The following is a 21,380-nucleotide window of genomic DNA, read 5'->3' as shown; positions in this document are numbered from 1 at the left end:
GAAGGTTCTCTACGTTGTGTCATATTCTATATAAGTAACACCTGCATGTGTCATTTTTTTCTTAATTAGCTTAATGGAAAAAAAATGAAATTGCAAAAAAAGCAAAAAGATAATCATCATCATCATCAATCATCATCTTCATTTATTTATATAGCGCTAATAATTCCACAGCACTGTACAGAGAACTTATTCACATCAGTCCCTGCACCATTGGAGCTTACAGTCTAAATTCCCTAACACACACACACACAGATTAGCGTCAATCTGATTGCAGCCAATGAACCTACTAGTATGTTTTTGGATTGTGGGCGAAACCGGAGCACCCGTAGGAAACCCACGCAAACATAGGGAGAACATACAAACGCCACACAGATAAGACCATGGTCGGGAATGGAACTCATGTCCCCAGTGCAGAGAGCCAGAAGTGCTAACCACTGAGCCACCATGCTGCCCACGTTGCCATTCCCATCACTACCCTGGATTGACTAATTGCTCAAGCTCATTTCATATCTAGTATTTACTTAACCAACATATTACTGGAGATGATATGCTCTGCTTATTGCTGCAGAATAATCTGAAGAGTTAAGAGACGACTAAACCCCCAAACTGACATCTTCAGATCAACCAATCTGTTTAGTGTATTTCAGTAGAACAAGACAGCATGTCTGTCAGTCACTCTCTGGCTGCTCAATTAGAGAAACTCCTTCTTCCTAACATGACAATCTGCTGCAGAGGGGGTATGGAGGGGCCACTGTGGTCATTTTTATTTAAGTATAAGTTTATACCAGTTCCAGTTTATTTATGCAAATTTCTCAGTTCAGTAATAAATAGCCTTTGATGAATATTATTGTAAAATACTTGCTCTTTAATGAATGAATCCCATCATTGTGTTTCTGAAGCCTGTATTACAACTTTGTAGATGATCTGTACTGGATGTCCTTTGATGAAACTATTAGAATAATTACTAAAGGGTTCATTAAATGTATTCTATATATCTTAAAACAAAATCTGACCATATATTAATTTTCACCTTTTTTTTAGTCGATCTGCAAAATAAGTTTTTGTATAAACTGAAGTTTAGACAAAACGTTACAGCTGTATTTTTCCATGTTCGTTGTCTTCAGTTGATTAAAGTCATATATTATCGAGTGTTAATGTGTTATTACTGCTACTGAACAGACATTTTTGTCATTTACTTGGAGAAACTTTAACACATAAATTTGTGACGCTTGTGACGTTTTGTCTACGAGTCGATATTACCTCTTTGTACAGACATGAAATGTCTGTTTTCTGCTGGTAGAGTAGTTACAATAATACGGACGAGGACGTCAATAAGTGTATTTGTTTTTGAAGCTGGGACAAAGAAAAACATTTTATTTTTCTGACTTTATGAAACACAAAGGTTGCGGAGTACATCAGGGACTCCATATTGTATGCAAAGTGTTTTCCTGTTATTATTGAATTTTAGATTTGAATGAAAGCTCCACGGTTCTAGTACTTTCGAAGCCTAAGTGAACATTCTTTGTAAGTACAGAATTGATCGTGTGCACATTGAGCTGTTTGTGCTGTCAAGAAAAAATCTCTCAGCTGAAGTTATTCACCAAAAAAAAAAGCCAAAGTTTCCTACGTGGCAGGAAAAGTGCCCGACGAACAGATTGGCCTCTACGGTACTCGCCATTACACGCTCACGCTTCATACTTCACTTTTAATCCCCTCAAAGTTATTCACATCAAAGGAAGGGCCTGAAACTATAAAACGTTTCTAAAGTCAAAAATTGGGATAAGACCTATATACCCCTTGCGTGTGAGCGTTTAGATGCCTGCTGTTTTCAATCTTGGCTTTCTGCTGAGATTAGTTAGAAGTAAAGAGTAATTCAGTGAATTATTTGGGAGATAACGGTCACAGCGGGCTCATCCTTTAGAGGTTTTAGATGCCTGTCGAGTACCAAAAAAACAAACTATTCAACTAAGTTAAAGTTTCTCAAATATGTCTTCCTATAACCTCAGTAGAGGAGTGTTCTTCAGCAATCGGGAGAACAGGTGTATAATTCTAAATAAATTAACCCCAAGGGCAGCACTTTTATAAAACAATACTTCCTCCACCTTTCTTATCTGTCACATACACTATAAAATACTTAATGGTTGATTTTGTTATCTTAAAAAACCTCTTTTAACATTTAGCTTAAATAATTGAGACCAAACGTAAGTGTGACAAAATTAAAGAGTTTTTTTAGGACCAAAAACTGTATGGTGGAGGAGAAAACAGCGAAGCCCAAAACCGGATATCACAACGTGGGTCAATTACCCTTTGGATATCAATCAATGTGGGTAATATTTTCACCTGGACGCACATATCAAACTTCACCTTCACTTGGGGACCAATTTTTCCGGGCAATCCAGAACCCGCAACCCCTCTGGGTGGAAAGGAGCACAGCCAACAAGACGGTTCCCAAGCGCGGTACTTGAACCAAAACTATAGCCGACTCTTCGAAGGGAAACGGGTGCAGATTGATCCAAATCAGAGTAAAGTGCACCCAGCAAGCATTAACCGCCGACTGTGCAGTGTCTTCTGGCAAAAATCAATAACAAACATACCGGACTTCCAATAATTACGCCAGCCAGGGCAGGTCAGGACCCGATAGAGAAAAGTAGAAAGGCACTCGCATAACCAGCACCAGAGTCCAGAACAAACAACTGCCCCATAAGGCGAGTAGACGATTGCCAAAGATCCATCCAAACCAGGGAGAGTGGGTAGGCAACGTTCTGGATCTTGGAGGCAGATTCCTACAGATTTTTATAGACTGACCCTGGCCCTTCCCTAGTGACTCTACCTCTGGGAGTACCCCCATCCCCTGCCTGCTCCTTAACCCTTTAGAGAGGTGTAACAAGTTGTATTTCCCTCTTGCACATCTCAGCCCTTAGTTCTTGTTCCTCTTATACGAATGACACCTACTGAATATTTTTGTCGGTCTCTGCCCATACATTTGTTTTGTCTAAATATATAATTAGTGTTTCCCAGAAAACACTAATAGAGTGTTTTTTCTATTTTAACAGAAGTGAGCGTGTTATACACATTCCAGCTTGTGAGCCAGTGCTCAGGAACCATTTCATTTGGTTCCTGAATCCCAATTGTATCTCACAGCAATAACACAGGAAAAATATAAATTGTACTCAGGCCCCATAAATGTCCACCAATGAGTAAAGTGCATATATTAGTTATCCCCATACTTTTTCTCTTCCCATAGGTACAAGTGATGGTGATATTGATGTTTTATTAGGCCGCGGGTAGGATAAACAAATGCTAATGTAATTACTTGTGTTGAATGTCTCTCACCACAAACCTGTCAGCTGTGCTTATAGAGAATGATGAATCACTATAACAGGCTGAGGATACAACACATCAATTCACAAACAGGAGACATTGACCTTAAACTTCACATAGATGTTTCCAAATGCAGCATTCGATATTTAAATTTTAAATCTGCCGGGTGCCTGAAATGCTTTTTGTACCGGCAGAATAAATTAGGCAACTCTACAGGGATGACTTAAAATGGTTTTATATTCAGGGACAGCATGGAAATAGTTTATTAATTGATGACATATTCACAGAGGCTCAATCAATGCAAACCCTAAATATGGCTTTAGGTGCAGACGATGGGGTGAGAGATATGTTCAATTCAAACTGTATAGGGATGAAATAATTAATACTTCAGTTCAAGGGGATAATTATACCCAAAGCTCAAGTAGCTGCATATGAGGAAACTTGTGTCGTTCATCCTCAGTAAAAGAAAGACGTTTAAGGGATCTGATATACTGTTGACACCACATATATGAGAACATATATTTGTCCACATATCCTGGTTTTTGAACAAATACATTTTTTAGCATATTTCTGACTTCTGACACTAAAGACATGGAGGACCTATTGAGTTGTGTAAACAAGGAAAACCTCTTGCTTAAAGTGTGATATCTGACCTATAATAATAAATTGTTTGCAGTACTTTCATGCGACTATTATTAATGCACCAAAATAGGGTCTTCCTCTGCCTCCCCTCTCTGGAGTCCTTTCCCCTACAGAATCCCTTTCAAACTCCTCACCCTCACTTCCAAGGCCGTCTCCCACTCCACTGCCACCTGTATCTCTATCCTCTTCTAAATTCACACTCTCGCCCGTTCCCTGCTATTGGCAAATGACCGTCGCCTCTCCTCCACTTTGATCATCTCATTCTACTCCAGAATTCAAGACTTCTCCAAGGCTTCCCCCTCCACTCGAATGAACTCCCTCGCTTCATCTGATTGTCCCCTAATCTGTGCACCTTCAAACTGGCACTTAAAACTCATCTGTACCTCAAAGTCTACCAGTCATCCTCCTAACCGTCTCCATGCTTGTTCTTCACACCTTCCTCCTCCCCTGTCCATGTAAGCGCTCCTCTTGAGCCTGATCCCCACCACTGACTCCCTTGTACGTCTGCTGTCTGTTTGCCCTCCTTTTAGTATGTAAGTTCTCACATGCAGAACCCTCATCCCTCCATTCTCAGTACTTATTATTTCTGCTTCAGACAAACTGATTCTGGTCTGGTCTTGCTTGGAGCCTTTGGAGTCTAAGTAGTACTAGTTTATTGTTCTATGCTGTTTACCTTTTAAGGTCTATTGTTTGTAAATTGTGAAAAACCTTGTGGGACCTTATAAGTAAAGGATAATAATAATAATAATAATAATAATAATATTTGGTGCTCATAAAATGTATAAAAAGTGCATGGAAGTCCATGGAAACTGTATGTTGATGTGTTTTATCTGGCACCTCCAAATAAATTTAAAAATGAAGACATTTTGTGAAGAGAAAAAGACTTTGTGGTCCACCATACAGGGATAACCCCATGACTGAACCCTCTACACCCCAAATATATTGTGCTGAAAAATTACATTTCGTTTTTGCATGTGTTCTAAATGATTGGGGCGTTCCTTGAGTAAGGAATGCCCCAAACATCTCAGCTCCTCCCATAAGACGGATGAAACAATGTACCCCACACACTTTGCCATCTTGGTGGGCTGAGCTATGTGATCTCCACGAAAACTGGTGCGTTTGGTCAAAAATGAGTTCCTGACATCACAAAACTTAATTTGTGCTGTGGGACCATAATTTTGTGAGATTCTTTTATTGTAATGTAATACGATTATCCCATCTGAATAAGAGTGACAGGAGAGCTTTGGAATAAGATAAGCTTGGCTCCCAAAATTGGCCGGTGTCCAAATCAATGTGCAACAAAAGAGGGGGGCACAGTCATGCCAGTGGGGTACCGCGTGGCTCTGAAGTTCTAGGTCACCCCAATCCCTCTCTGCTCCCCTGTAAAGACCTTTGACTTACAATGTGCACCATAACGGTAACAAACTTCACAACTTTGTGGCATTTGAGACTAAGGTACTGATAAGGGTTTGTGGGATCAGCACATATACAATGGCTTTCTAAGTTACGCTTCTCCAGTAGGATTCCGCGCACATCTCTAGCTTCTATCCATGAACATGAATATTTTATAGATTCATTTCATAACGTTTACATTAGATAAAAGCGAAGCAGAATAGAAAGTAAAATGTGGTCAGCGTCTGTAACTCCACATTTATTTGTTCAACGTCTGAAATCTCCCTGAAGACAGAAGCATTTGTGTCTCTCCCATGAATGACTGTGGAATGTATTCAGGATAGAGTGCTCACTGGGGAACTGTACTGATGTAATATACGTTTCGGTCAAGGTCAAGCTGTCCTGAAAGAGAAATAAACTTCCTGCTTTCAGATGTCTGAAAGGTCTCATGCTCCTGTATCCATTAGAATGCCATTTATTCTCAGCAAGAAATGCCCCCCCTTCAATGACTTGTTATCATGATCTAGTAAAGCTCAATTCTGTGCGAAACCAAACCGCAGAGCATTGACATATTGATACAGATGTATTGTTATTGTACGTAACAGAACATGTATATATATATATATATATATATATATATATATATATATATATATATATCCTATGCAAACATATTTATACCAGTAATGAACTCTTAAAGGTCTATAAATTTCTCATCTAATTATATTAATCTGAAAGCAGATAGACATACATCAATTGTGACAGACACCCGTTCATTACTTCAATTAGAATTATTACTATAATATAGCTATCTATAGATCACACTCATTATGTGAAATCTTAGACACCCCTCATCAGTAGTTGCATTTTTAATGGGAGTTATTCTATAAAATGGGTGTAAAATATTGTCACACATCAGTATTAAAAAATCTTTCAATGTGTTACTCTCTGCAATGTGTTCTGTAAAATTACATCGATAATCGACTTTACCCCGGTGACTAAAAAAATCAGACCTGCGATTGGTTTTCTAATGATAAATAGACTGTTTTTATTTCAATCCATTTTTAAAAACAATTTTGTGATACTATTTTCTCGTAAATCAAAACCATGTTGAATTTTGCTGATGACATTTATAACTTATGTTGCTAAACCGTAGGGTAGCATTTTATAATAGATAGTTTATAGTATTCTTTTATTGTTCTAATTTCTGCACTACTCAGCTTCTATAGAACACCCCACGACAATAACATATTACAAAGAAACTGCTGTAGGAACTATTCTAGACATATATATATATATATATATATATATATATATATATATATATATATATATATATTTATATATTTATAAAGTCAATTTTTAAGTGTTTGACTTTTCTGTTTTCAGCCTTTTAATTACCGTCAGGTTTCACAATCCAGACAACTCTGAATTTTTTTATTTTGATGCTTTGACGTTTCCTAGATCAGTCAACCAGTTTTATATCACAGCAGCTAATCATGACTATGTCAGGTCAGCCTAAACCAACCTTCCTAACGAGCCCCGATAAACCAGCTTGTTACGGGTTAGAGTGAATTCTATGTGTCCAGTGTAGTGATATTGTCTGTCTTCATTGCAGGAAGTCTTCGACCGTCTTTATTTGATCTATACTATCGGGTATTCAATCTCTCTGGGATCCTTAACTGTTGCTGTTCTCATTTTAGGATATTTCAGGTAAACACACAGTTCATACTCTTTTGTGTTTCTTCATCTAATAAATAATACTGCTTGTGTTCATTCCGCTTATGTGATAAGATGATCTAATTAATCTGCTTAACATTTATTGATGCCCCGAGGAAATGAAATGTCAATATGTCTTTCCTGAGAAATGAGCAGTTACATTAAGACGGTGATCACTAATTCTTGTTTGATTTTGGATAAAATGATGTCATTTGATGTCAGGAGGGCCGTTCAGATAACCTGTATTTACGTGGTCCTTAATCTATAAAGAATCATCTCTTCTAATTAAATTCCTCACTTCAACTCCAACTCCAGGACTGTGTAGAGTTGACATAAGGCTAACTTCATACTTATTAAAAGTTCTTTAACACATGTGTGTATTCAAGGGGATGAGTCACTAAGGCTAAATGGTTTATTAATTACTAGTCACTGCTAAAAACGTATTGGAAAAATGGTTGAGTGACCAGAACAGTAATTAGTCCAATGATTATGCTGCTGTCTCTACTGGACAGGGTTTTGAATTTCCACTCCCTATAAGAAGGTAGATCATTGCCGGTAAGGTGGTAGACCACTATGGCTAGGAAGGACCATTGCCAATAAGGAATAAGATGACTGCCAGGAAGAAACTTGACCATGGCTACTAAGGAGGTAGACCATTGTCAGTAAGGAGTTAGACAATTGATGGTAAGGAGATAAACAATTGCCAGTAAGGATGTAGACCACTAATGGTAAGGAGGTAGACCATTGCCAGTAAGGATGTAGACCACTGATGGTAAGGAGGTAGACAATTGCCAGTAAGAAGTTAGACCACTAATGGTAAGGAGGTAGACCATTGCCAGTAAGGATGTAGACCACTAATGGTAAGGAGATAGACCATTGCCAGTAAGAAGTTAGACCACTGATGGTAAGGAGGTAGACCATTGCCAGTAAGGACGTAGACCACTGATGGTAAGGAGGTAGACAATTGCCAGTAAGGATGTAGACCACTGATTGTAAGGAGGTAGACCATTGCTAGTAAGGATGTAGACCACTGATTGTAAGGAGGTAGACCACTGACAGTAAGGAGTTAGACCACTGATGGTAAGGAGGTAGACCATTGCTAGTAACGATGTAGACCACTGATTGTAAGGAGTTATACCACTGATGGTAAGGAGGTAGACCATTGCTAGTAACGATGTAGACCACTGATTGTAAGGAGGTAGACCACTGTCAGTAAGGAGTTAGACCACTGATGGTAAGGAGGTAGACCATTGCTAGTAACGATGTAGACCACTGATTGTAAGGAGTTAGACCACTGAAGGTAAGTGGTGTCTTCAATCTTTAAATACACTGATTTATTGACATCACCAATCTGGTCTATGGATAGAGTGAATAAGAGAGAGAAGTGAAAGCTTTTAATACTCCTTATTTTTTCAGGTAATATTTCTATAATGTCGATCGCTAGTCTAAATGATGGATTTCTGGATGATCAGTGAGAAAATAAAATGCATTGGCCACCAGATATATAATCCAGAGTTTTTCTAGTATTTAGCAGGAACATATTACTAGAGATAAGTAGTTTTATATTTTAGACTATTGCTATTTTACATGGTCTGAACAACCTCATGAAATTGGAGTTTGAACATTTTCCATATATGTTTATTAATACAATTTACTTGGCAAAAGAACACAGATTTCCATTTTTTTATTTTTACGGAAAGATATTTCTTTAAAACTGTCACTTTTGAGATTATCATTCATGGAATCAATAACAGTGTTGGGCGGCCTCCTGGTCATTTTCTATCACATGAAACAATTTGTCTATAACATGTAATAATAGATTAATTAATGATGTCAATGTATACAGTGAGTTTGTTAGAAGTTTGCAGTAACCGGAACATCAACTTTGTTCTTGGAATCCTCTGAAGATCTTAAATTCGCAATGAAAGCCGGACTCTTTACTACATCAGGGAGAGCTTTAGTTATTCCAAAGTCATTTCTCAGTCCATCCCAGAGAGTTATCTGTAGAACCGTTTGGTAAACTCCATTCATATAAATCATATTAATATAGTTCAGGACAATGTGTAATAGTGGGTGAGTTTGGGAAATGACCTAGATGGTTTTTGACTGTTTAAGAATCTACTTGGTAATGAATAGAGCTTTTTCTCTAAATTAAATATCCTGGCTCCCCTACAGGCACCAAAACAGACAACCTAGGCTGCCAGGGATTATATAGTGAAAAGTGATATTAATGCCATTAGACTGTTCAAGAAAACAATGTTTAAATCATTAACACACTGCAGCATTTTAATGTTCATGGCTGTGTTAATATGCTAGGTCAAGTTAAGGACGAAACAACTAACACCCCCAGGCCAATAAATCGCTCATCAAAGGAAGATCCTGCCACACTACTTCATGTTTAATTTTCCTCTACAAGACACTTTTACTATCAAATCAGCAGCTAAACTAACGTACCCTGGAGTTGTATTGTTTAATTGTCCAATTATCGCAACCTGCTTTTTATTGCCGGAGCCTCATTTAATGACAATGACGAGGTGATAACTTCTTCATCTGCTATCTTGTAGGGGAAAAACGTCTTAAAAAGTATCAACGACTCAACAGAAATTTTTCGTTTTGTCCTTTACTCAGGCGACTGCACTGCACGAGGAATTACATCCATATGCACCTATTTGTGTCCTTCATGTTAAGGGCCATCAGTATCTTCGTGAAGGACGCCGTCTTGTATTCCGGAAACGCTTTGGAAGAAATCGAACGTTTCTCCGAGGAAGACTTCAGAATGATAACGGAGGCTCCTCTGCCAGACAAGTCCCAGTTTGTGAGTGATGGCCAATAGCTCCAAAAAGAGTTTTTTCCAGGTTTTTTATTTTGTTACTTTTTCTTGGATTTGGAAAAACCTAAATAAAATAAACCAGAGTTCTAAGCATTCTACCAAACTGTCAAAGGTCAACAATCTCAGTGACATAAATATCCATTGCTGAACTGTTTAAGTCCAGAGGTGAAGCATTTATTATAGAGCACGAAAGTAGCTGAAAGATTATGGACTTGGTGGAACTATCCCATGGTGGTTTATTTTAAGTGTTTAAATTAAATTAGGGTTTTTAGGTTTTAAGATTTTTCTAATATAAAAAAAAATGCCGAACTAAAAAAAGGAAATATAAAATGCTATTACAATACTTTATAACGCATAATACGACATTTCAATACTTGATTTTGTTTCTTACTCATTTCTTTCTGTAGGTGGGGTGTAAAGTTGCTGTTACGTTCTTCCTGTATTTCTTGGCCACCAACTACTACTGGATCCTGGTGGAAGGACTATATCTCCATTGTCTCATATTTATGGCATTTTTCTCCGATAAAAAATATCTCTGGGGGTTCACACTGTTTGGATGGGGTGAGTAAAAACTCCTTGCTCTTTCTCGATAATATTCTTGCGGTAATAATTGAAGAATAACGACCAAACAAAATTTATGTAGAACATCAGATGATTTTGGGAATAGCAAGGTTAAATCAATATATAGTGGCTCTCTTTATAGATGATCTAATTCTATGATCTCCAATAACTTTAGTCCATGCTCCCATGACGTGTCATCAGCCATCTTTCCTCTCCACCAATCCAAGCTGTTATATTTTGAGCGATGGTCGCTCGTGAAAGAGGGTTTTAGTAGGAGATAATTGAGGATAAAGGATTGTGGTCCAGAAACAAAAAACTATGACTCTGTGCCGGAGTTTACTGATGGATAATAATACCTTTATAGATGTTGGTTGAAGTAGCATGACAAAAACATTATACTGTATCGATCTCTTAATACTTAGATTTCACTCTATTTTGAATATTATCATTCCTACTGCCTCACATATTTTCAGATCATGTTATTATTTATTTGTTATCATTATTCTTCATTTTCCTGTTGTGACAAACACTAGGATGTGTGTAGATATTTTTTTATTCATTTTTATATCATGTCTCATAAATATTTATAAAGCTGTTCTAGGCAGTAGTTATGGTGTAGTATAGATTATTGTCCGTGTAGAAATATTATATAAATAGATGGAATCGCAATTTCTTGGTACAATTGAGCTTGTTCTTCCGCTGTCCCTTTTTGAAGCAGACTTTCTGGTTTGTTATTCACGTAGCTTGGATTAAATGGAAGCTCATGTGATAACCAGCCATCGTGTATTGATATACATAAGCCATCTCGCTGGCAGTGATACATTTAAAATGCAGACAGATACAGGGGTAGTAAGCTTGTTAGATAGACGGTGTGACATGTAATTGGGATTTGTGAATATGTCACCTGTCTCGTTTATTTGTGAGTGTGGTGTCATTACTGTGACAGATCCGCAATATGGGCCAGCGATTGTCCATTATTCTTCATTTATTTTCCTGGGGAGAATTGCTAAGGGTCATTTTATTTGTATAACTCCAACATATTACTGTTCAACACATGACAGAGCTATATGTATGACATGATATATATATATATTTCCATATCTATCTATCTATCTATCTATCTATCTATCTATCTATCTATCTATATATTTATGTAATGTTAGGGAGAACAGAATCCCCCCAGAGCGGCAATAGCTAATTTAGCCTCACGGAGAATAAAAAAAAATCCTTCCTGACCCCAAAGGTATCAATCAGATAAATATTCTGGATCAATCACCCCCATCATGTCCTCTACTAATTATAGCCACAGATCCCACTTGTTGTAAGAAAAGCTCTGATTCATCCTTGTATTCTGTTAGTGAATTTAATTTAATTTATCTTCTGCAAACCTCTTCCTAAGTTATCATTCAGTGCCCGAACATTATAAGTTTTATTTTTCTTGCTCTATCTAAATACTTTAAAACTGTTTCTGGATTAGACGTGTTAAGTTTTGCAACTGATTATCAGCTTCAGTCTTTGCTAATCTATTTCCCTTTACATATGTTGCTACATTTCTTGTATTTTACTACTTTATTACATTTCAGTCCCTTTTATCTGTAACAATTTAAATGCTCTTTTTGTGTGTTTCCATATCTACTTGCAGCACTGTTTATTTAAGATATATTTTAAAATGTGCCTGTTTGGTCTGGGTGCTTTCAGAGACTTCCCAGTCGGCCAGCTTCAAGCCTCAATGTTTCTTTGAGCTGATTAATATGAGCCTTTCTAAAAGTCGTGGGGCCTGATTCATTAAGGAACTTAAATTAAGAAGTTTCTTATTTCAGTCTCCTGGACAAAACCATGTTACATTGCAAGGGGTGAAAACTAGTTTTCTGTTTTGCACATAAGTTAAAAACTGAGTGTTTTTTCATGTAGAACACAAATACTTGATACTTATTTGTACATTGAAATTTAAAGTTGATATTTGTGTGCTACATGAAAAAACAGTCAGTATTTAACTTATGTGCAAAACAGAAAACTAGTTTTCACCCCTTGCAATGTAACATGGTTTTGTCCAGGAGACTGAAATAAGGATCCTCTTCATTTAAGTTCCTTAATGAATCAGGCGCATAGTTTTTGCAACATACTTACGTCCCGTTTTATTGGGACTCAAGAGAGAGGTTCCCATGTTGTGATCTCTGTTTCCTAAATGTGCCCTTACCTGTATACTAGATATAAAATCTGTTACATCAGATAGTAACAAGTTCATCATAGTTCCCCTGTAGTTGCTTATAGAAAAAGCATTAGTCACAAAAAAATGGTGGTGTCATTTCTTTATGTATGTAATCCACAAAGACGATACATTGTCACAAGTTTCACAGATATGCAACCCATTTGGCCGGTCTTAAATAGGTTTTTACATATATGGAAACAGCAGCTCTCTTTCTTTCTTACCCTTCATAAACATATTATATATCCTTATAAATTCACCTAAGTTACACCCAATATTTCCTAATTCTCATCCAGCCTCATGAAGTCTAGCTCGATATTTTGTGACCCTTCTCAACAGTCTACCTCTATCTCCCTAGACTAAGCCCCACAGGTCCTAATTTAAAATCTCCTCCAGCTGTCTATCTTCTCCCCCAACACAGCTGTACTCTCCCCTTTGAGGTGTAACCTGTCCCTCCTCAAATGATCTACTGGATTGTGTAATATAAAGTACATTATATTATTATACATTTAATTAGAACCTAGATTGCAACAAATAATAAGATTGATCTCAAACGTTAAGTGAGATCCACAGGAGTAATTATAAGAGTAATGGAACAGTTCTAGCTTCTCGCAGTAGTAAAATAGTGCAAAAGGGAATAATATAATAAAACCCCTGGAATGCAATGAAGAACGTTGTTGTGATGTTTTGCTTTTTTTCCCCTCCATGAAAATAAATCCGGGGCCACGTTGTAGTCTGGAACTTCAGACGGGACCTTTGGCTTAATAGAGCCTGCATTGTACACACTGTGTGTGTATCTTAAGCTTGCACAGCGCATACAATGTGGATGCTACAAGTCAACATCAGCACCAGCGTCTGAAGGAGGAGAGGACCATCAGACAACAGACTGTACGAGCCTTCGTCAACATGTCGCTTAGATACCTGGAGTTCAGCTGTTTATTTTGTGCTCAGTGTTCCCTCATACACCCACAATTTGCTGTAAAGTCTTCCGCACGCACCTTATACTGTTTTGTTTATGATACGCAACGTAGTGTATTAGTGCGAGACACCATACAGAAATTGACACTTTTTTCATGTTTCCCTCATTCTCTAACTCGTTTCAACGGGCCCATTACCCTGATTTTCTCGGATTACTTCCTTTTCCCAGATTTTAACCCATTGTGGTATTTTGTAATGTTTTTGTTGTACTGTAGTATTTTATTGTGCATAACTGCAGAAGACCTCAATATCCATTGTTTAGTGCTGTGAAAGTTCCAAAGTACTGCACATATGTCTAAATGTCTAAATTCTACAACAGTAAAAGTAACAATAACAAATTATGAAGACAGAAAATTGTTCAATAATGAATTCACATTATTTAAACTTCAATGGAACATGTTTACTCACATGACAGAGGAATGTATATTTATCTATTAGATTATCCTGGGTGTGGTAAACCAATTAACTATTTGTAGACATGGTGCGGCAAACTGATTATCAAAACACTATAATATGGTCATTCACCATGCGCCGTGTGAAGTTTTCCCTTGTTCTACTTGGAGTTTGGGTATTTTTAGACTTCTCTCTCACTTACACTTTTCCTGGTGGTAAGGAAAAAAGTGGAGCAAGTAAAGAATTTATACTGATTCCAGTGATCTTCCACACGTTAATCATTTGGTTCCAAAAGAAACTTCATGCATGAATTGTGTCCTCTGGCTTGAACTACTGCAGTGCATTCTACTTGGATCTCCCATAAGAAGAACTTGTAGCTGGTACCTAATACGGCAGCCAGGTTGTTACTAACAAGCCCAGTTCCTGTCACGTCACCCCTGTTCTCCGTCCCCTTCACTGGCTGACTGTAAGAGGGCGAATCTGTCTCATGATTGGCTTATTGACATTCAGAGACCTACACAACCAGAGTCCTGCGTACCTAGTGCCCTATAATCACACTGGCTCACTTCAATCCACACGAGAAGGACCACTAACAGTACCTAGAATCTCCTATACTATATAGAGGGCCTGAGCATGCGGCTCCGTCTCTCTGGAACTCGCTGCCTGCCAGTCTAAGAAGTCTTCCCTTTATAAATCTTCACAAACAGACTCAAGAATGACCATTTATTGAAGTATCTTACTAGTACATCTCTGCTTTCTGAATACCAATACTGAGATCTCTTTTCTCTATTCTGTTAATCTTTTATATACTTATATTTATCATGGGTTATTCTGCAAATGTAAAGTGTCCTATTGGGAAAAAAGCTCTGTATAAATACAATTATTATTATTATTATTCATGGTGCAATTAACTGACACGACTGTAGGACATGGATGTAATTGGCCATAGCATTTATTTGTCATAGAAATAAAGATGTAGTTAGTTAATATTAAACATTTTATATCTTGTTATAAGCTTCTTCCTTTTGATTAAAGAAACTTTCCCTTAAATACCATATCCAACTAATTAACTGCCCAAGTATGTGGAAGCCCCAGCGGTCTACAACACCACATCTGCTGTCCCTCATCCGCGAGTTTCCTGACTCGAGGAGCTAGAAACCCTAAGAACCTACCTCCCTATGGGACCATGACCGTGGAGGTATTTTCCAATAATATTGGGATCTACTACCTTTGACAGAGTAACCCAAATTTACCATAGATCCTCCGGGGTCATGCTGTTACTCTGTGACTTACTGCTCCATAACAGAACAAGTTACCCAGCTAAATACTGGAGACGTTGTCCATACATGTCTAACATCTAAATAGCCTTTAGACAAATCTTTAAACCTGTCCCTGGAAATGATGGAACCCTCAGGATTGGATGTACGATTTGCTTGGAGCACGTGATATAAATATAAATGTTGGTGTTTTGAACTGTTGCTGATATGCAGCAAAGTCACTTTTTAAAGTTCTTGACACAATAACGAGGGCAGAGTCAGCCTGAGGTCATATGTGCAAAATATTCAGGAGTCCCACTCCTGTAAATAATATCTATATAAATGGTTAGTTCTGATGTCATCACTTTTATATTTTTGTATATTGTAAGGAATAACACACTCCTTATTGTAAATCACTACTGGTATTAGAAATCGCCTCATTTCTCCTTGGTGACTTTAAATATCCCTGTACTTTACAGTAATGGGTGGATTATCTCCTATATTATGTGGGCAGGCATGCAATACTGATTTCAAACAGCAGGTGGTGCTTATGTGCATATGTACTGTGCATGAGTGTCTTCCATATGACAATCATTGTGAGCTCGATACAGCTTATGATGCAATACATACATACATCTCTACATACATGTATACAATGGGGTGCCAAAACAGTAAAAAAATAAAAAAAATAACAGCGCCCACGTACAGTTATAATTCACTACACAAGGGGCTATTTCAAATTAACTGTAACTGTCTGTACAAAGTCATGCATTGATCACTGCAAAAAACTAATCTGCCTTAATAGCGCATTAACATAATGATTTTTAGTAATATGTTTAATAGACAGCCAACATGATTTGTATCTACATTGCTAATTTAAAAAGTAAATGTCATTTTCAGATGCATTTGTTAAATTGGAAATTATATATGTCACATAGATCTGGTATCACTGTGATATTTAATTATGTGATACAGATGTCACTGCAGTGAGATGGATTTGTAGTAACCTAACCTTCTGCACTGCACAAACTCGATTACATTCTACATTTACATTTACAAGTTCTCTTTTTTGTTACTTTATATAAATTATACATTAAAATTTGGACAGAGTGTTTTTTAAAAAATAATTTAACATTGATGAGGTCAGATCATTATGTGAGATCCATAATACAGTAAAAGCAAAATGTCAGTTCTCTGCTAATGAACTATTCAAGACATAAACTAAGATATAGTCTAAGACATACATTAATACGTACACTAAGTCATACACTAACACATACTCTAAGATTTACTATAATACAATATATAAAACACATTATAAGACATGCTATAACACAATACATAACAATCTACCAGACATACTATAAGACAATCTATAAGGCATACTGTAAGACATGAAATTAGATAATCTATAAGACTTATTAAAAGACATACAAAAAGGTAAGTTTTAAGACAATCTATAAGACACAGTATAAGCCGACATTCAAAGCTCACTATACAGTACACTGACATTCTGCTGCTAAGTAGGTGAAGAAACACACGGCACCATCTACTTGTCTATTTAGAGGTAACAGAAGTAACCCGCCATGTTCTTACACACATTCTATGTGTTTATTTCCAGGTGTACCCGCTGTATTTGTTACAATATGGGCACGAGAAAGAGCAACTTTTGCAGATACAGAGTAAGTACAATTTCATTTTAAATATGTTTAACTAAAGTGTACCTGTTACCCACACACCGTTAGACATTTTGTTGAGCGAATCAATAACATTAAAATGTTGCCCATAAATTCACTAGGAACCAGTGACATTACTGAGAATGCAGCCTATCCAGTCACTAGGAGCCAGTGACATCACTGAGAATACAGCCTATCCAGTCACTAGGAACCAGTGACATCACTGAGAGTGCAGCCTATCCAGTCACTAGGAACCAGTGACATAACTGAGAGTGCAGCCTATCCAGTCACTAGGAACCAATGACATCACTGAGAGTGCAGCCTATCCAGTCACTAGGAACCAGTGACATCACTGAGAATACAGCCTATCCATTCACTAGGAACCAGTGACATCACCTAAAGGACCCAGCTGTGACGTGGTCTATGTACTGTATATGCAGATGTGGAAGGGGGGGCTATGTGCTGTATATCCGGGTAATATGTGGCCTATATGCTGTGTGCACAGGTGATGGAACCTATGTACTGTATATAATTGATGCCGCATCACCTTACCAGTCAGCTTTAGTCTATGACAGATCCACCTTAAGTAAAAATGTGGATTGAGTTTGGTGTAAAGAATGGTTCTGACTGAGTGTCGCATAGAGAACCTCCTATTAGTTCTAAACTTTCTGCCCTGAAAGGTATTGAACAGTGAAAGCTAAGTGACAAATTAACCTGTTTACATGAAATCTGTCCTCTGCGTCCATTGATTTTCTCTGCCTAAAAGCTCCTTATTACCGTCTGTGGTGAAACAGAAAACATTTAACAATCAATATGATGAGAGCAGCAAACGTCAGATACTTTCTGGCCAGACGACAGGAATCGCCGTCTGGATGTTTAACACCACAATAAAAATATTGAGACTGAGTATGGATTGCTGAGGTATTTTTTTGGGACAAGACAGAAGGAATCATTGTATGAACTGTAAAGTAGTAATACAAGTGGCATTAAGATAATTCAACTTTGTTGATCAAATTCTTAAGTTTTCTCTATCCAAAATCTATCCAAAAAGTTGTTTAATTGATAAAAAAATGGCATCATTTTCTTGTCAGGTACATTCCAAATATTAGAATATGGAACGGGGACAGAGGGGGTGCACTGCTAATTAGCAATGCGTGTATGAGAAGGAGGCGTGACGTGACATAGGGGAAGCACCTCCAAAGCGTTGTCCCGCCACAAGGCCCCTCCCTTAAACACACCCCTTTAATGTGCACCTGCTGCTGGTATTCAAAGCATTGATGGGGGCGTCTCTTAGCAGGACGTCTCCCAACTGTCTCCTCAAATAGGGACTGCACCGCCTAAATTGGGACATTTGGGAGGTATGTATTAGTGTCATTTTCACTAGTGTTCATTTACACTTCATGGGGTATATTTATCAAAGAAAGACTTATCACGACTGTATTGCTTACTGGTGATAACTTCAGTAATAGATTCGGCGAAGCAAAACCAATCCTTTTGCAGCTAAAACATTCCATCTTCATATTTCAAAGGGCTTTTCACCATTTATATAAACATACCCCCAAATTCTGTATTAGTTGACACTGACATAGAACATCACATGTTAATATGGTATGACAGTAGCTGTTTTCAGTAAAGTTGGGTTAATAAATGGTGCCAAAAAGTGTTTGATCATTTCCACTTTTTGTTTGCCAAGTGTATCACAAAGTAAACCATAAAAATACAAATGCAGGGAACTTGTGGGTCTGCAATGTGATGTATTTGGGAGCCAGGAATTCTGGTTTACTTGTATGAATTGTCTTTGAAAAGATAGAAGTCTGGGATCTGACGGGACCTTCCATCCCCTGTTTACTAACAATGCTGTTCTGCAAAATATTAAAAGTCGCCCACACACTGTGTGGTACTCCAGTTTAATGACACACGCAGGTGGTGATATTGTAGGGGATCCGGCTTTCGGTGCTTGAGTTGAACAGACATATTTATTTTGGCTTCATTAGAACAGGATAGTACGTTAGGAAGATGACCACACATAGACCGATAACAACCACATTTATTATTAAGTAAACATAGGACCGATCATTTCGTCCATTTGTAATGAGATGATCTATGAACGTTGCTATTCATTATTCCGCTGTGCTGATAGCTCTCAAAATACTGTTCTTCGTAAGACCTTTCTATCTAAGGGCCGTTCACACAAGGGATGAAAATGAGCGTTAGAAGAATGTTCTTAAAACTTTGCTCTAGTATCAGCGTTAAAACACATTCACCAGACTTTGCGAATACTTACTGAATAAAAGATATAAGTAGACTCTTCTCATGAAGAATGCCATAAACAGTGATAGCAACATTAACAGCACCAGCGGATATCTCCCTCATGGTTGTGGCTCCCAGATAACAGAGTGCAGTTATTTGGGAGAATGTTTCCAACCATGTGGCCCAGTGATTGGTAGTTACAGATATTTTTTTACTATATATTGGAAATTACTTTATTAATAATAACTCACGGCAGTTGATAAGAGTAAGACCAATCCCCTGGTTAGGACAGACCCCGCATTGTTCTTAGCCCTAATCTTGGCTCTGTATATTAGACATGATATATTCCTACTTATTATCTTCCATCAGGTGCTGGGATCTGAGTGCCGGGAATTTGAAGTGGATCATACAAGGTCCTATCCTTGCTGCTACAGTGGTAAGTGATCAAATGCAGCAGAATAATTTTCTATTGAGTCTTATCGTACATGCTAATATATATATATATATTTACACACGAGTTTTATAGTTAATTAATAACAAATATAGTAGGTCAGTTCCCCATTTCTAGTGGTGTAGGCCGATTTCAACCACCCCCTCCTCATGTATCCTTCAATTAATGTGGGCATTAAGTTACACCAGCAACAGTAACAAGTACAACAACACACAGATGGAGCAGTCTTTATTAAAGCATTTAGCTCACATAGCTCATTAATTAGCAACAATTAAAGACATTGTTATCACACTTTTCTATTGAAATATATAGAGACTGTGACAGTCTGTGATCTCCCCAACATGGTTTATTACTTAACTCTATTCTATCTGTAAACTGGTAATTAGCAATTTGTAATCTCCAGGTTACTTACCAACTAGAGAATGAATAACCCTCCGTAACTGTCTGAGTTATATTTTGTGCTTCATACTTCACGTATGTTTTTATTTGCTGTATATTCGTACTGCCATAAAAAACAAAATAATTATAGTATCCAGAAAAGTAACATTCTTGTGCTCACTGGATTGGACAAAGTCTGGTAATTTAATCTTGTTTCATCTATTATCATTCTTCTAATATAAACATTTATAACTATATGTTATACCAAACATATTAAAATAATGTTAACATTAGATGATTGTTTTATTTATAAAAATGAATATGGCTACAACTAGGAGACAAACATCCTGTTAATTGCTGAAATGTTTCTCTTGAGACTGGATACAAGAGAACACAACCTCAATCAGACTCACTTTCATCTCTCGGTATAAAGTCTCAGAACATTTAGGACAGCACGGAACATTCTCAGAAATATCAGGATGTTATTGAAAAATACAGGACAGTAATATTTTTATGCATGTTATGCGGAGGTCATGTTATGTCAGGGGAAATGAAACGTTTGTTTTTTCAGAAGTCCTGATCCTCTCAAGACCAATATTTTGGAAGTTGATACCTCTCTTTATAATTAGTTTGCTCTGTGTCCCAGTCAAACACTATTCAGCTATGTACAGTCTTTAGTACTACAGCAAAGACTGGGCTACAACTCTCATAATGGTCAGGCTGTTGCTAAGGACATTGGGGGGTCTCAGTAACTTTGGGAGTTTAAATGACTGTTCGTGTTATATGTGTTGGGTTATTAAGTATTTTCTACATAACTTGAATATTTTTTGACTTGTGCAGCTTTTATATGGCTGCGCAGATATAATGTAACATGTTGCTTATTTGATTACATATTTGGTTTGATTGAAAATTTCCCTTCTCTTTTAGGCAAATTTTTTTCTTTTTATTAATATTGTAAGAGTACTAGCAACCAAACTGAGAGAGACGAACGCAGGGCGATGTGACACACGGCAACAGTACAGGTGAGTACGAGAGTTTTTCCAAGAAAATACTTCCCTTTACCAACTTCAGTGCCATCACTGTTGTGTCATTTATCACTGTACAAGTGTGGTATAAAGGTGAACAGTCACAATACTTAAATATTGCCCCTGGTAATTTATAAACAGACCTTTCTTAATCAGTCTTTGTTCAAACATAACATAATAATTCAGCAGATTAAAAATGACAGCTTCCGTTGTATAACTTCCTCTAATTCCTCCAAATCTCTCCAGAAATATGTATAAAAATATATTTTTATTCCTCTAACATCTTGCTGAAGCGAGAGGGA

General features: G+C 37.3%; 1 protein-coding gene across 2 annotated transcripts in view; it reads left to right on the top strand.

The window, feature by feature from the left end:
* Positions 1 to 21,380, top strand: part of PTH1R (parathyroid hormone 1 receptor) — a 253,958-nt gene that overhangs the window by 219,369 nt on the left and 13,209 nt on the right. For both annotated transcript variants that reach the window (XM_075214161.1, XM_075214159.1), the window contains exons 6-11: positions 6,974 to 7,068; positions 9,703 to 9,889; positions 10,312 to 10,465; positions 16,920 to 16,980; positions 19,594 to 19,660; positions 20,981 to 21,075. In XM_075214161.1, the coding sequence (XP_075070262.1) occupies positions 6,974 to 7,068; positions 9,703 to 9,889; positions 10,312 to 10,465; positions 16,920 to 16,980; positions 19,594 to 19,660; positions 20,981 to 21,075 (659 nt within the window). The remainder of the gene's footprint in view (positions 1 to 6,973; positions 7,069 to 9,702; positions 9,890 to 10,311; positions 10,466 to 16,919; positions 16,981 to 19,593; positions 19,661 to 20,980; positions 21,076 to 21,380) is intronic.

Source organism: Mixophyes fleayi, chromosome 5 (genome assembly GCF_038048845.1).
Source record: "Mixophyes fleayi isolate aMixFle1 chromosome 5, aMixFle1.hap1, whole genome shotgun sequence".
Lineage (NCBI taxonomy): Eukaryota > Metazoa > Chordata > Amphibia > Anura > Limnodynastidae > Mixophyes > Mixophyes fleayi.
Note: the sequence above shows the minus strand (reverse complement) of the source record. Positions and strands in the feature narration are given on the sequence as shown.